The sequence below is a fragment of the Podarcis filfolensis genome (assembly GCF_964270895.1).
Source record: "Podarcis filfolensis genome assembly, chromosome: 12".
In the NCBI taxonomy this organism is placed as follows: Eukaryota; Metazoa; Chordata; class Lepidosauria; order Squamata; family Lacertidae; genus Podarcis; species Podarcis filfolensis.
This window is the reverse complement of record NC_139614.1, coordinates 56,441,968-56,457,555: the sequence shown is the minus strand read 5'-3', so window position 1 is coordinate 56,457,555 and position 15,588 is coordinate 56,441,968. Positions and strand designations below refer to the sequence as shown.

General features: G+C 52.2%; 1 protein-coding gene across 2 annotated transcripts; it reads left to right on the top strand.

Moving 5' to 3' along the window:
• Positions 1–2,252: 2,252 nt before the first annotated feature.
• On the top strand, positions 2,253–13,846 carry LOC310746021 (zinc finger protein 212-like). Of its 2 annotated transcripts, none has more exons than XM_083579591.1 (6): positions 2,253–2,397; positions 4,331–4,717; positions 7,012–7,138; positions 7,858–7,971; positions 8,430–8,543; positions 10,915–13,846. In XM_083579591.1, exons 1-6 carry the CDS (start codon positions 2,374–2,376, stop codon positions 12,288–12,290), a joined length of 2,142 nt encoding a protein of 713 aa, XP_083435717.1. In that variant the 5' UTR covers positions 2,253–2,373; the 3' UTR covers positions 12,291–13,846. The 2 variants fall into 2 exon arrangements, with proteins under 2 accessions (XP_083435717.1, XP_083435718.1); XM_083579592.1 differs by having other exon boundaries at positions 2,298–2,397; positions 4,272–4,717.
• Positions 13,847–15,588: the final 1,742 nt, after the last annotated feature.

Below are 15,588 nucleotides of genomic sequence, written 5' to 3'. Positions count from 1 at the left end.
GGGAGGGAACCCCAGGGGTCATCTAGTCCAACCCCCCCCAAATGCAATGCAGGAGTCAAAGCCAGGGCCGGATTTACGTATAAGCTAAACAAGCTACAGCTTGGAGGTCCCCCAAAAATTTAAAGGGGAAAATGGATGTGCATTTCCAAAATATAAGATAAAAAAGCAAATAAAATAAAAGCTACATCCAGCAATAGTGTTTTGTGTTGTGCAGGTGCCTGTGATGTAAGTCATGAGCCCCGCCTGCTCCCTAAAATACCACTGGTTTGCTACTATTATTTCATGTTACAGCAAATTTCTAGAGACTAGATGATGAGTCTTTGTAAATTGTGTTTTGTTCTTGCCAAATGCCAATGTGTTTGCATTCTTAAGTTTGTTATGAATAAAAAAATCCTTTTAAGTTAGAGCTTAATAATTATTTCACTACAGTATTAATAAACTTCTTCTTAATTGTATTTCACTATTAATATACTACTTCTTAATTGTATTTCAGTTCAACAATTAGCCTGCTCCCTAAAATATCACTGGTTTGCTCTTTTCCATATATATAGGGTGCCTACATTCTGTATGGACTGGTTGCATGGGAACATGTGCAAATGGCTTGAGATACCTATGAGGTCCATAAATGACCATATGGCATATATTCAACAAAAAAGCAGCGACAATTTGTTGTTGACGAAGGACAGCTGGACATAGAAAGGGTCCCATTACCTTCAGTAGCTGAGGGCCTCATCAAACCTCAATCCGGCCCTGGTCAAGCTGTAGAACCTCTGACAGGCGGCTTGTCCAAGCTCTTGTTTAAAAACCTCCAGTGAATCATGGGATCGTAGCACTGTAGAGTGGTGAGGGACTCCTAAGGGTCATCTAGTCCAACCCCACACTCCGCAATGCAAGAATCACAGCCAAACAATCCCAGACAGGTGGCAGTCTACTTAGAAATGAATCGTAGAACTGTAGACTTGGAAGGGACACCCCTGGGTCATCTAGTCCAACCCGCTTCCACAATGCAGGAATCACAACCAGCACATCCCTGAAAAGATGGTCATCCAAACTCTTTGTTTCAAAACTTCTGAGGAATCGCAGAATCGTTGAGCTGTAAGAGTTGGAAGGGCCCCTCAAAGGGCATCTAGCTCAACCCCCCGCGATGCAGAAATGGCAGTGGAAGCATCCAGGGTAGGTGGCTGTCCAGCCTCTGCTTAAAGAGGAAGGGGACTCCACCATTTTCTGAGGGAGTCTCTTCCACCGCTGTCAATCAGCTCAGAAACTTCTTCCTGATGTTTAGCCAGAATCTCCTTGTCATGGGTTCGAATCCTACCCTCCAGAGCAGAAGGAAGCAAGCTTGCTCCTTCCTCCATGTCACAGCCCTTGAGATATTGGAAGACTGCTCTCATATCTCCTCTCAGGCGCCTCTTTCCCAGGGCTCCTTCAACTGTTCCTCATCAGGCTTAGTTTCCAGACCCTGGGTCATCTTGTGGCGACTGTGGAATCTCCTCGCTTGGTGGTTTCTAAGCAGAGGCTGGATGGCCATCTGTCAGGGATGCTTGAGCTCAGGCATGGCCAACAGGTAGATCGTGATCGACTGGTAGATCACTGGACATCTGCAATAGTAGATCACTGGTAGATCATTGGCTCCCCCCAAAGAAGCTGAACAACTGTGGCTCCCCTTAAAAAAGCTCAACATTTTTGCATTTTTCCTCCACCCTGAAAAAGCTCAACTTTGACCTGAACCCCAAAAAAGGGGGTAGATCACTGCCAGTTTTTAACTCTGTGAGTAGATCGCAGTCTCTTGGGAGTTGGCCACCGCTGCTTTAGTTGAGATTCCTGCACTGAAGCGGGTTGGACTAGATGACCCTCAGGGTTCCTTCCATTCTACAATTCTATGAGTCTCTGATTCCATGCATGTACCCTTTGCCTTCCCTTCCAATTCTACTCCGATTTACAGGCCCAGGCGCTCTACCTGACCTGCCTCACAGGGTTGTTGTGGTGATGGGGGGTTATTTGAGGACGGGGGAGGACCACGTCTGCTACCTTGTGCTCCTTAGAGGGGGGAAAGGGGGGTTTCAATGCAATGCCTCGAAGGCCTTTGCTTTGGCTGAGATTCCTGCATTGCGGCGGGTTGGACTGGATGACCCTTGGGTAGCCCTTTTCCAGGATTCCGGCTTCTGCGCTGCGGCATTTCGAGCCAGGCGCTCCTCCAGCCTCTGGGCGGCGCTGCCGTGCGCCCTGGAAGCGGAGAACTCGGCCTGCGCCCGCGCGCATGCGTACTCCGCGCGAAGGAGGACCGGCGAGAGAGAAGGACCTTCTCGCTTCGGGGACCCGTTGGCTGCGGAGGGGGCGCGCATGCGCAGTGGCTTCACCTAGCGGGCGCCGGCCATGGCTGAGTGGACTCCTGCCCAGGTGAGAGGGGTTAACCCTGCGCTGCCCGGCTGGGAAGAAGGGGAGGGGCCTTTAAATGACACCCCCCCGGCTGGTCCCCATTTAAAAGTGGGGGGGAGGGGAGGAGGACCTGCAAAAGATTTCCCCAGCTGTGTTTTGGGGGAGGCACTGGAGCCCAGATTGGTTTGGGGGGCTGCCCCCCCCTCACTGCATCCTTTTGGGGGGGTCCACAGGTGCCAACTGGAATAAAATATTGGGGGTCCAAGCAAGCCCCGCCCCGCATAATCGATCTCACACACACACACCATTTGAATGGCAATGGCCATCAACTTTTGGGGGGGGCTGGTCCCCTCAAATATTTTATTGGGGTGGGCAAAGAGCTAAACCCCCTAGGAATTGGCTTCATGCAAGGAGGGGGGCTGGTTGGTGTTCTGAGGTGGGGAGGGGTGAAAGGGAGGCAAGGAACCACCTTCTCCCCCCTTCTTGGCTGATCATGTATTTTGGGGTGCAGGGGGGGCTGAGGTTTGAGAGAAACCCCAGGACTTACCTATTTTTATTCACTCTTTTGCACTGATCTCCCACCTTTTTCTCTTCCCTACACAAACACACAGAGCTCATGGAGGTGGCCGTGGTTCTCCCCACTTTTTATCCCCACAACAGCCCTGCGAGGTAGGTCTGGCCAAGAGAGGCAGCAAATGGCTCCTAAGGTCACACTCAGCGAGCTGCACGGCCAAAGCAGGGGAGGATTTGAACCCGGGTCTTCCCTAGCCATTGCACCACACTGCCTCTCCTGTGGTGGGCATATCCCCCCTCCCCCAAAAAACAGTGTTTCTCTTCATGACAACACTGTGAGGCAGGTTAGGTGGAGAGGCGGTGACTGGCCTCCGAGGTCACATCCGGTGAGGTACACAACCAAAGTGGGGGGATTTGAACCCAGATCCTAGTCAGACACTCTCTCCACTACTCCACCACTGGCTCTCTCATCTCCCCAGAGAATATGCAGCCCTGAATCTAGTCTGCTTGCTCATGTGAAAAACTTGGTCCCTCTTTTGGCCAATGCTCAACTGATAAACTATTAAATTACCATAAATTGGGCTTGCCGATCAGAAGGTCGGCGGTTCGAATCCCCGTGACGGGGTGAGCTCCTGTTGCTTGGTCCCTGCTCCTGCCAACCTAGCAGTTCAAAAGCACTTCGAAGTGCAAGTAGATAAATAGGTATCACTGTGGCGGAAAGGTAAACGGTGTTTCCGTGCCCTGCTCTGGTTCGTCAGAAGCGGCTTAGTCATGCTGGCCACATGACCTGGAAGCTGTACGCCGGCTCCCTCGGCCAATAAAGCGAGATGAGCACCGCAACCCCAGAGTTGTCTGTGACTGGACTTAGCTGTTAGGGGTCCTTTACCTTTTTTAAAAAATAAATAAATAAATAAAAGATCCTTAGACATAGAGAGTATATAGAGCACGGCGCAGGTACTCTGGCCAAACAGGACATTAACTTCAGAAGCAATATTATTATGTTGCGGAGAAAAATTAACAATAATCTAAGATATACAAAAAGTTAAAATGACAATAGATTAAAGCTGGCTTCCACTTTCTTAATGCCAAAAGAAAATCGTTCTTAGCAGGCGCCCAAAAAGACTACAGTAAAGGTGCCTGACTGGCGACTAGAGGCAGGGAGTTCCACAGATCAAGTTTTTGCAAATGCTGACAAAACGTTGCCATTGTGACGCCAGTTCTCCGTGCCAAGCGGATGTCACGGTGATTCTGGCGCCATGGAAAGCCCCCCTCTGCCTCGTCTTGCCTCTGTGTCTCCAGGGTCTGGTCTCCCCCTTCCTCCTGACACTCTGTCTTTCCGCTTCCTTCTTCCTTTTCCCTCCCTCTCGCCTCTCTTTTTCCAGCTGCCCCCCACTCCTTCGCGAGCACCCTTGCTCTGGTCTGACCCCCTTCTTGCCCGCAGGCTTGGGAATGGGAGGTGGAGCCGCAACACCTGGCCTCCTTCCAGCCGCCAGCCCTCTTTGACCAAGCCGCCGAGAGGGAGATCTACCCGACGGCCGAGATCTCGCTCTGGACCGTCGTGGCTGCCATCCAAGCCGTGGAGAGGAAGGTGGACTCCTATGCCACGCGGCTCCTCAACCTGGAAGGCCGGACGGCCACAGCTGAGAAGAAGATCTTCGAGTGCGAGAAGACCGAGCTGGAGTTCAGCAACCACGTGGCCGCCCTGGGGACCCTCATCCAGGAGTACGGCTTGCTCCAGAGGAGGCTGGAGAACATGGAGAACCTGCTCAAGAATCGAAACTTCTGGATCCTGAGGCTCCCCTTGGGACCAAAGGGAGAAATCCCCAAGGTAAGAAAGAAATATGAAAGAAATGAACTTACCAGGTAGGTTCAGAAAATGGCCACCAAGATGACCAAGGGGATAGTACTGTTTATTGGGGACGGGGTGGGCAAGTGTGGAGACTCCCTGGTCCTGAATGGGGCAACTGTGCCCCCGAAGGAGCAGGTGCGCAGCCTGGGAGTCATTTTGAACTCACAGCTGTCCATGGAGGCGCAGGTCAATTCTGTGTCCAGGGAAGCTGTCCACCAGCTCTATCTGGTACACGGGATGAGGCCCTCCCTGCCCGCAGACTGTCTCCCCAGAGTGGTGCATGCTCTGGTTATCTCTCGCTTGGACTACTGCAATGCACTCTACATGGAGCTGCCTTTGAAGGTGACTCGGAAACTGCAACTAATGCAGAATGTGGCAGCTAGGCTGGTGACTGGGAGCGGCTGCCGAGACCACATAACACCGGTCTTGAAAGACCTCCATTGGCTCCCAGTACGTTTCCAAGCACAATTCAAAGTGTTGGTGCTGACCTTGAAAGCCCTAAACGGCCCAGTAGACCTGAAGGAGCGTCTCCACCCACATTGCTCAGCCCAGACACAGAGGTCCAGCACTGAGGGCCTTCTGGTGGTTCCCTCGCTGCGAGAAGCCAAGTTACAGGGAACCAGGCAGAGGGCCTTCTCGGTAGTGGCACCCGCCCTGTGGAACGCCCTCCGGTCACAATGTCAAGGAAATAAATAACTATCTGATTTGTAGAAGACATCTGAAGGCAACCCTGCTTAGGGAAGTTTTTAATGTTTGATTTTGTCACTTTTTTATTATGAATATTCTGTTGGGAGCCTCCCAGAGTGGCTGGGGAAACCCAGCCAGATGGGCGGGGTATAAATAATAAATTGTTGTTATTATTATAGAACAACACACCTATGAATCAAAGAATCCTAGAGAGGTAGAGTTGTAAGGGACCACAAGGGTCATCTAGTACAATGCAGGAATCTTTGGTCCCTGGCATGTGTGCCATTGCCCCAGGAGCTCAGGTTTCTACTCGCAAAAGACTTGCCAGCAAAGAGAGCCACTCTCAACCCCACCATGCCCCAAACAGCAGGCCCAGGAGAGGGAGGGAGGCCCGTCCAGGAATTTTTATTCATTATAAGTGCATCACAGACAATAATCACTTTAACCACCAGATTAACCAACAAAAGCCTTAGTTTTTGAAGTGCCACATGGGTCTTATTTGTCCGCTGGATAGCTCTCCTTCCGGTTAGCGTCGGACTGGAAGAGGCAGCTAAAAATATTTAAACAGCGACCAGTTATTGTAGCCTGCCTCTGCAGAATGAGTGTGGTGAACAGAACAGGTCTAGGAACCTGATGGACCCCTTTGGGCTGGCTGTGTGCTGATGGACCTATACATGGAGGTGCTATGTTGCTCTGTTTTCCATGTCATAAAGTTTATATACCGCTTGATAGTTAAAAACAAACAAACAGGCAACCCCCAAGCAATTTACAAAAAAGGCAAAACAACAAAACTATCACTAAGAAAAATTAACGACAACAATTTACAGCGTTTGACGAGTTGAAATACCAACAGACTAAAAACAGGTTGGGACTCCCATCCGGGTAGGATGGTCTAAGCAGAAATGTTTCTAGAGGCGCCGAAAAACATACAGCAAAAGCGCCAGCCTGATGTCCGTGTTGCAATTACTATTATTATTGCTATTGTTAGAATTTATTACCCGCCCTTCGCCCCAAAGTCCCAGGACAGGTCACAACCATTTAAAAGCATCATTAATATTGGAACAAAATATTAAACACGGTGTAAGAAGAATTGCAAAAGCAAGGTGGGTCTTGAAAACAGGGTCAGAGGCTAGGGTCAAGGGGTGCGTCTCGAGCATCCACCGAAAGCTATACTATGAAGGTACCAGATGTACCTCTGGGGAGGGAGTTCCACAACTTAGGGGCTGCTACAGAGAAGGCCCTCTCTGTTCTCCTGGGCCACCCCAAAGAGAGCACACACACACATACCCTGCAGATTTGGCACCCAAGAGGGTCTGTAGGGAAGGAGGCGATCTTTCAGGTATTCCAGGTGTTCTGCCTTCACTGCTGGGGCAGCAGTGCCTCTGCATACCAGTATCTGGAAACCACAGGAGGGGAGTGGGCTCTCCTGCACGGATCCTGCTTATGGACTACCTGTGTGAGAACAGGATGCTGGAGTGTGTGGACCAGTGGCCTCATCCAGCAGGGCTCTTTTCATCTTCTTACGATGGCAGCCGTGATGGAAGCCTTGGTCAGCATTTGTGAGTCACGGGCGGCTCTGATTTTAGGTTCCCGTGACCTTTGATGACGACGCAGCAAGCTTCGCCCCCCAGGAGTGGGCCAGTTTGGAAGACTGGCAGAAGGAACTCTACCGGAATATCACCAAGGGGACATACGAACCACTGATCTCCCTGGGTAAGTGGCTGGCATTTCTTTCTCTTTTCTTTTTATTTGTAAAGTTCTTTATTTAGTTTCATTTCCTAACATTCACAAAACAGAGAGAACAAGTCGTGGCTTTGGATGAAGATTAAGAGATGAAAAATAAAGCCCCGTTTAGGGAAGTTTTTTATGTTTGATGTTTTATCGTGTTTTTACTCTTCTGCTGGGAGCCACCCAGGGTGGCTGGGGCGTAAATAATAAAATAATAATTATTATTATTATTAACTACAAAATAGGCACGTAGCATGCGCAGAGCTTCGCATGGGTTAAAATAACCCAGGTCCAAGTAAAGTCTATCAACGTTATCAGAGCATCAAATAGAGTTCCAGATTTGCTAGGCTTGTAACGGGGGTTGCCTTGAAAATGATGGTTCTGCTGCATGTGTCGTAAAAGAACGCCAGATTCAATGAAAAGTGCCTGGAGGTTCTAGTCCTTGTCAAAATCTCAAATTCTCCGTGATGGCTCCATTGCAGAGTGAGTGTTACCAAACGCCTAATGTTAGGATTTTGGGTTGTTCTCCACTGAATTGCAATTACTGTTTGTGCTGCCCAGATCATATGCAAGACCAGTTCTTTGGACAAGAGGCTGGCATTCCTTGGAAAAAGGAATGGAACTGCCGGGTTTGTTGTTCGTCAGATTTCCCTTCAGTGACAGTGACTTTCAGCACCTGCCTTCTGATCTGCTTCCCCAAACAGACTCTGCCATTTCCAAAGCTGACATCCTCCCACCGATGGGACAAGCGGAGCCTCCCCGTGCCACGGATCACGAATTTGTGGGGGGCAAGGGCTTCCCTGCAGAGCCCAGAGCAGGTAAGTCGAAGTTGGAAGGTGGGTAATAAAGATTTGCCATCGTGGCTAAAGCATCTGTCCTGCCCTGTCACTTGCGGACAGCACAGAAAGGTGTGGGGGGGAACAAACTGAACAGGAATAAAATATGCAAACAGTGAGTGTAGGGCTAAAGTGCTGCTGGGCCACATGCAGGTCTGCTGGGGCTCACACTTGCTCAGAAGGTACATTCCCAAAAGTTAAATCCTTGGAGCCTAATCCCAGAAGTGAGAGGCCTGGCGGACATATTCAGGGGTGAGGAAAGGAGGTGCACATCTTCTGTGGCCGGGTGCCGAAATCCGATCTGGGCCTTCAAAGGAAAACAAAGCCCGTGCATAATCTAGCCAGCATCTCGGTCAGTTTTCCGCCAGCGTTGCTGCTTTTCTCTGAAACTTGCAAGTGTTCTGCATCCGTTGCAATGCGCCTGTTGCTCTCGTTGCCAGAAGCGGATCCCTTGCCTTCCAAGGAGGACCTCTTGACCTGGATTAAGCAGGAAGAGCTTCCCGGGAGAGGGAGATGGGACCTGGAGCGAGAGATCCCCCCAGTTCTCGGCTATGGTGAGTGTGCCTGGCATTAGATGTGATTCTTACATTGCCCTTGGGGTGACTTCCAGCTCTACAATTCTAGGTACAGTGGTACCTCGGGTTAAGAACTTAATTCGTTCTGGAGGTCCGTTCTTAACCTGAAACTGTTCTTAACTTGAGGTACCACTTTAGCTAATGGGGCCTCCTGCTGCTGCGCCGCCGCCACCATGCGATTTCTGTTCTAATCCTGAAGCAAAGTTCTTAACCCGAGGTACTATTTCTGGGTTAGCAGAGTCTGTAACCTGAAGCGTCTGTAACCTGAAGTGTCTGTAAACCGAGGTACCACTATATCTGTGATTCTGTGCCCTTAAAGGCAGGGATCTGGCTTCCAGGTTGTCCTCCTGTTTCAAATTTTTTTAAAAAAATATCCCTCCTCCTTGTTTACGTAATATCTAAATTATGTCTGCGCCTCTTTCCATATTAACTGGATTGTAGCCGCTTCCTTAATCAGAGGAATTCCGGTGCTGCTTTAGATCAGCTGTTGCCAACCAACCTGACACCCTCCGGATGTTTTGGCTGCAACTTCCAGCGGCTCAGCCTTCCCCTCCCCTCTTCCTCTGGGCTGGGAGCAAGACTTTGCACTGAGTTTCACTTCCGCGTGGCTTTGTCATGTTGTCAAAGGGGCTTAAAACAAACTGTAGTTAGTTTCGAAAGCCAGGGTGACATCACCAGGGCTTGACCTTGGCTTGTTTTGAAACAGACCAGGGTTTAACCCCGCCTGCTTCCCACGTCACAGCAAATATTCTGTGAAACCGAAAGGACAAGCTGGCAAAGTCCTTCTTCCCAGTCACGTGGGGAAAAGGAGGAGGGAGGGGAACTGCCAGCCCAAGGCTTTGCTCAGGCTCATTCCAGCTCCTGCTTGCCGTGCTGTGCCAAGGCTTAGCAGGAAATGTGAACGGACCGGGCTTCCGGGCTCTCGATTCTCCAGGCAGGCAAGGATGTTGTGGATCTTCTTCAATTAACCACACCAATCGTGCCATTTAAGGAAACATCACGGGGCCACAGTGGCAGCCTCTGGGGCACCCAGAAAAGTGGAGTCCACATGCCTGTGAATTTCACATGCTTCTATAGAGGCCGTCACTCGCCTTAGCTTAACATGCGCATAGAAATTAAATCACATTCCCAGAGGAAAAGCAGGCCTGCGTTGTCAAATTCTGGGCGCCCAGTTCAGCAGGAACAAGGTGTCTAACTCTTACTGAGCCAGTTCAAGGCTGAGTTTTTCCTGCACAAACATTCCTAACACAGTCAGATTCTTCACACAATCTCCTTTTATGCACTCTCTTTTTGCATCTCTTCACACGCAGGCTGCCTAGAATTCCCACCACAGGGTAATAATAATAACAACAACAATTATTTTATTATTTGTATACCGCTCATCTGACTCGGTTTACCGAGCCGCTCTGGACAGCTCCCAACAGAATATTAAATACACAATAAACTTTACAAACTTCCCTAAAGAGGTATTTTAACTGGCGATGCTGCAGAGACCTTTTTCATGAAAACCTGGGCATAACCACTCAGTTATAGCCCTCCTCCCCCCCAAAAAAACTATTATTGTTAAGCAGACGGGGTGTTCACTAAAACCTCTTGAGCTCCCTCCAAAATATTTCTGATATTTAATAATAATAATAATAATAATAATAATAATAATAATAATAATAATGTATTTGTACCCCACCCATCTGGCTGGGTTTCCCCAGCCACTCTGGGCGGCTCCCAATCAAGTGTTAAAAACAGTACAGCATTAAAAATTAAAAACTTCCCTGAGCAGGGCTGCCTTCAGATGTCTTTTAAATAGAAGATAGCTGCTTATTTCCTTCACATCTGAAGGGAGGGTGTTCCACAGGGCGGGTGCCACCACCGAGAAGGCCCTCTGCCTGGTTTCCTGTAACCTCACTTCTCACAGGGAGGGAGCCGCCAGAAGGCCCTCGGCGGTGGACCTCAGTGTCTGGGCTGAACGATGGGGGTGGAGACGCTCTTTCAGGTATACAGGACCGAGGCTGTTTAGCGCATAGTCAGTCTCTGGAACTCTCTCCCACAGGAGACATTGATAGCCACCAACTTGGAGGGCTTTAAAAATGGATTAAACAGATTCGTGGAGGAGAAGAGGGCTCTCCAGGGCTACTTGCCACAATGACTGTGCTTAGCTTCTGTCGTCCTCCGCAGTTGCTGGAAACCTCAGGAGGGGAGATGGTTGGTTTTGTGTGCGAATCCTGCTTGCGGTTTTCCCTTCGGATGGGCACTGTGAGAACAGGATGCCGGAATAGATGGGCCACTGACCTGACCCTGCAGGCTCCCCTTTAGGTCCTTAATCCTTGCCTGTTCCCTTTTCTGCCTCCCCCAGATGACAGCGCTATGATCAAGCGTGAAGAGCGTAATCTGAGGGCGGCTCCAAAGCTCCCTCTGCCCACCCAGGGGGTGCTGCTGCCTGGGATGGCCAGCGAAGACGTCTTCCAGGCCCCCAAGCCGGACGGAGGCTGTGAGAGGCAGGGCTGTCCTCAGGGGGAGAAACCGGCCCCTCCTGCACAGAGGCCCGAAGAGGAGTGCCCCCCAAGGCCGGGGGGCTGCTGTGAAGGGCCGGAGGTGGCAGCCCCTCCGGATGCCAGCCCCAAGGGAGACCCCTTCCCCTGCGGCAAGTGCCGTGACGGCCTGGCCTATGAGCAGCACTTCCCCTTGCCCCAGGGTGCCCACGCGGGGGGTGAGGAGTACAGCGAAAGCGCGACTGCTGAGCCCGGCCCACAGCAGATCTCGGAGCCCGACGGTTCCTGCGCAGACTACAAAAGCAGCTTGGGGGACCAGGCCTTATCCCAGGCGGCGGAGAGACTCCACACCTGTTCGCTGTGCCCCAAAAGCTTCCGTCTGAAGACCAGCCTCCTGATCCACCAGCGGACGCACACGGTGGGCAAGAGCGAGAGTGCCTTCGTCTGCGCCGAGTGCGGCTGCGGCTTCAGCCACCAGGGCCAGCTGACCCGGCATCAAGCGGTCCACGCCGATCGGCCGCACCAGTGCTCGGAGTGCCCCAAGGCCTTCAACCGCAAGTCTAGCCTGGCAGTGCACCTGAAGACACACCGCGAGCGGCCCCGGCCCTTCCACTGCCCGCAGTGCACCAAGACCTTCATCCGCAAACAGCACCTCGACGACCACACCCGCACGCACACGGGCGAGAAGCCCTACCAGTGCCCCGAGTGCGAGAAGCGCTTTGCCGAGAAGTCCAAGCTGACCAACCACTACCGCATCCACACGGGCGAGCGCCCCTACCGCTGCGGGCAGTGCGACAAGCGCTTTGTCCGCGCCCACCACCTGGTCAAGCACCAGAGCAGCGTCCACCAGGCCGGCGCCAAGCCGCACGCCTGCCGCGAGTGCGGCCAGAGCTTCCCCCACGCCCAGGCCTTCATCAGCCACCAGGCCAGCCACGCCAACGGTGAGAGGCGCCACCGCTGCACCGAGTGCCTTAGGACCTTCGCCCGCCGGAAGTACCTGCTGGAGCACCAGCGCATGCACACGGGCGAGAACCCCTACGCCTGCCTCCACTGTGGGAAGCGCTTCCGCTACAAACAGTCGCTCAAGCAGCACCTGCGGCTGCACGGCGGCGAGCAGGCGCCCGCAGCACCCATGCCGGGCCCCGAGCAGGCCCTGGCACACAGCAGCAGCAGCAGCAGCAGCAGCAACGCCCCACTGGAGAAATCTCTCTTCCCCACCAACCTTTCCAGCGGGATCTGAGGGCACGCTACAAACAGACAGTGCCCCCTCGGCCAAATGGACAGGCGGGCCGCAAAGCCAGAATCCCGTTTGCGACCTCGAACCTCCCTTTGGCATACGTTCCCGCCGGTGGGGATGTATTTTTGCCAACCGGGGCTGAAGCTGCAGGCGGATGAGCGGCCGTCCAAGCGCTTTTGCACCCTGCTCGCCACGTTTTGTTTTCCGGAAATGCTTCGAGAGCAAGATGGAACGATTGAGAACGTCAGCCGGCACTGGCGCTTTCTGGCAGTTGCCGTAACCGTCTCAGCCTTCAGTCTTGGGCAACAGGATGCCTGAGATGTGGTTGTGTGAATCGGTCCTGTCCAGTCGTCATTCGGTCTCTGTACTGTGGGTGGAGCAAGGATGCCTCACAGCTTCCTCTGCCTGTGAACGTCCACAGAGAGAGGCAGGCAGGCATTGTAGGCTCTCAGCTCAGATCCACGAGCCCAGCAGCCTTGGAGAAGCTGCACACTCTCTCTCCAACCAGCCTGCTTTATAGGTTCGTCGCACGGATGCGCCAAAAGGGGAATGGTGCTGCGGAAAGGAGATTTGAAGAACAAGAAAAGGCAGGAATGCGGACCAGAGAAGTTTGTGCATCAGGGCTGACCCATTCCAGTACCCCAAACTGCGGAGAAATATAGTGCGAGAGGAGCCTTCTGACTGGTGGGGCATTAGAAGTAGGCCCAGGCAGCTCTGTGGGGCATGATGGACTGCAGCGGTTGTAGGGAAAGGGGGTGGTTCCACTGAGGCTGAGCAAAACAGCTGACATGTTTCTGATTTGCCTGCCTGCCAGAACATGAAATCGACTCTCCTGCAAATCGTTTTGCCTGGGCACCCAGAACCAACATTAACCCGTCTGTTCCCACAAGCTTCCCTCTGGGGCGCAGGACCTGGGATCTGCTCTGCCCCATAGCTTTCCCCACATCACAGTCTACACCCCCCACCCCACCTCCTTGATCTCCCATTTTCCTGCCTAGATCACCCTGTGCTCCAGAATCTACAACCCCGCTGGCTTTTTCTCTAGGTTTTCGGTGCGTTTCCTTCTTTTTTAAAAACAAAACAAAACACGGGCTTTTACACATCCTTTGGTTGTTTTAAGTCCTTTAAGTCTGCTGTGCTTCGGCCCCTCTGCCAATTTAGCAGGTTGCACGATTTCTGGAGCAGCCGCTGTTCGGAGTCTCTCTTTCGCTGCATGCGTTTCGTGACAAGGCAGCCTGAGCGTTCGTCGCAAGACAGAGCCCGGGGGGGTTTGCAGAAGGCGAAGGAGAAACCAAAGATGTAATGAAGGAGCCGTCTTAGAGAAGGACTGGGCTGAGGTGTCCAAGAGGCCCAAATGCCAGGGCACGTCGAGACCACTGAACTTGCCCAATCTTCTGCACAGACTGCAATATATATTTAAAAGAAGCACACGGCGTTTGGGGGGCCTGGCACTCCTGCTCAGCAGCCTCAGTGCAAAAATTGCAATTTTAACTTTTAGCTTTTTAAAAACAAAAAAGGGGGGATATTAATAAAGATTTTGTATTGGTTCTTTGGATAAAGCTTGCGTGTTTCTGCTTTGAAAGGGGAAAGGCAACTGGAACCCTCCTTAAAACGTCATACATTCCATGTGATATAAGTGGAAACACATATATTGGAAACAGCATTGGAAAACACTCTAAACCTCTGGAAACCCTTTAAAAACCAGCAGCAGTTACTAGATTGCCGCCAAACTTCCTTGCTCAAACCCCAGCTCTGCACAGGCCTGCAAATTCAGTGCAAAGGCTCTGGGGTTGCTAGGTGCTGTTTATGCGCCATTTCCATGCTCTTTCGGGGGCCATTTTTGCCCCATTTTGTGCCACTTCCAGTTTTGTGGCAATGTGCACCATTGTGGTCACACGTGACTCGGGACGTGTGTAAATGGGGAGTTTGCTGTATTGCGAGACAGGCTTATTTATTCATTGCCCGCCCTCCACCCTGATTTTACAGCATCAAAACACAATATCAAAAGCAGTTTAAAACAGCTGACAACCATGAAAAGAGAAATAAGGTGGGTCTGAAACCAGACATCTCGAGTGTTGGAAGCCAGGGTGGAGGAGAGGGGCGTCTTCAGCATCCTCCGGAAGCTGTGCAAGGAAGGGGCCAGGCCCATATCTTTTGGGAGGGAGCACCACAGTTTAGGGGCTGCCATAGGGAAGACCTTGTACCCTTTGGGCCTCTGCCACCGTGAGCCTCTGAGGAACTCCCAGGAGGACCCCATCTGCCGGTCTTGGCATCCAAGAGCATGAGTCGTATAGGGCTCTAAACACCATCATGTGCACCTTGAGTTGGGCCCAGAAATAAACCGGCAACCAGCGCCACTGTTTTAAAACGGGTTATAGGAGATCAAGATGGAACCCAAGCCAGTCATTTGGCTGCAGCCTTTGGGACAAAGTGTGGTTTCAAGTCTTCAAGGGCAGCCCCACGTGGAGAGTGTTGCAACAGGCCAATCTGAAACATAGCCAGAGCATAGAGGACAGCATCCGCTGCTTCCTTGTGTAAGAGGAAGAGGCATCTGTTCTCTAGGCACCATCGCAGCCTATTATAGACAGTGGCCAGAAGCAGACTTGGGCTAGGGCAGTGGTTTTCAGCCAGTGTGCTGTGGCACCCTGGGGTGCCTTGAAGGATGGTCAGGGGTGCCAATGGCAACAATGGCCTTTGCCCCTCTTTCCTTCATTCCATCCTTGGATGCCCTCTTCCTTCTGCCTCCCAAAAGCTTGTGTGGCTGTTGGTTGCATCAGCCCTGGCTACAAGCTCCCCAGGTGAATGGTGCCTCGGGGGCTGGGCAGGTGGTGCTTGGTGCCAGGAGTTGAGGCGGCCTCAGAGTAAGCAAGCAAGCGGGCGAGGGAGCCCAGCCAGCCAGTCCGCCAGCCCTTGCTGTTGGGAATGGACAGACAAGTGGGAGGCTGGACAGACAGGCAGGCGCTGTGCTGGCCTTTCTTGTGGTTGCTGTGTGCAAGCCGGCCTGGAGCTGAGTGCCCAGTGCCAAAGGGGAGCCTTACCGCCATGCAGGCCTGGCAGTACCCGCTGCTGCCACCCAAGATGACTAAGGTGCTGGTCTCACGTTCACCTTTGGCCAGTCTCCGTCAGGCCACTAAAGCTGGGGGCATCCTCTTCCCAGGCCCCTGTGGGGCAGTGTGAGGAGGCACCTCTATGGGGCAGGAGGGCAGCTCAGAGACCAGGGGTGGCAGCTGCCCAGAGGACTCCCAAGGAGAGGGGAGAGGCCAGGGGAATACTCCACAAGGAAGGGTGTTCGAAAAAGGGT

Bases quoted from the DNA above. Each gene is read 5' to 3' on its own strand.
- LOC310746021 (XM_083579591.1), top strand. From the start codon at position 2,374: ATGGCTGAGTGGACTCCTGCCCAG. The intron at 2,398-4,330 runs GTGAGAGGGGTT...TCTTGCCCGCAG, and splicing joins CTGAGTGGACTCCTGCCCAG to GCTTGGGAATGGGAGGTGGA. The intron at 7,972-8,429 runs GTAAGTCGAAGT...TCTCGTTGCCAG, and splicing joins CCCTGCAGAGCCCAGAGCAG to AAGCGGATCCCTTGCCTTCC.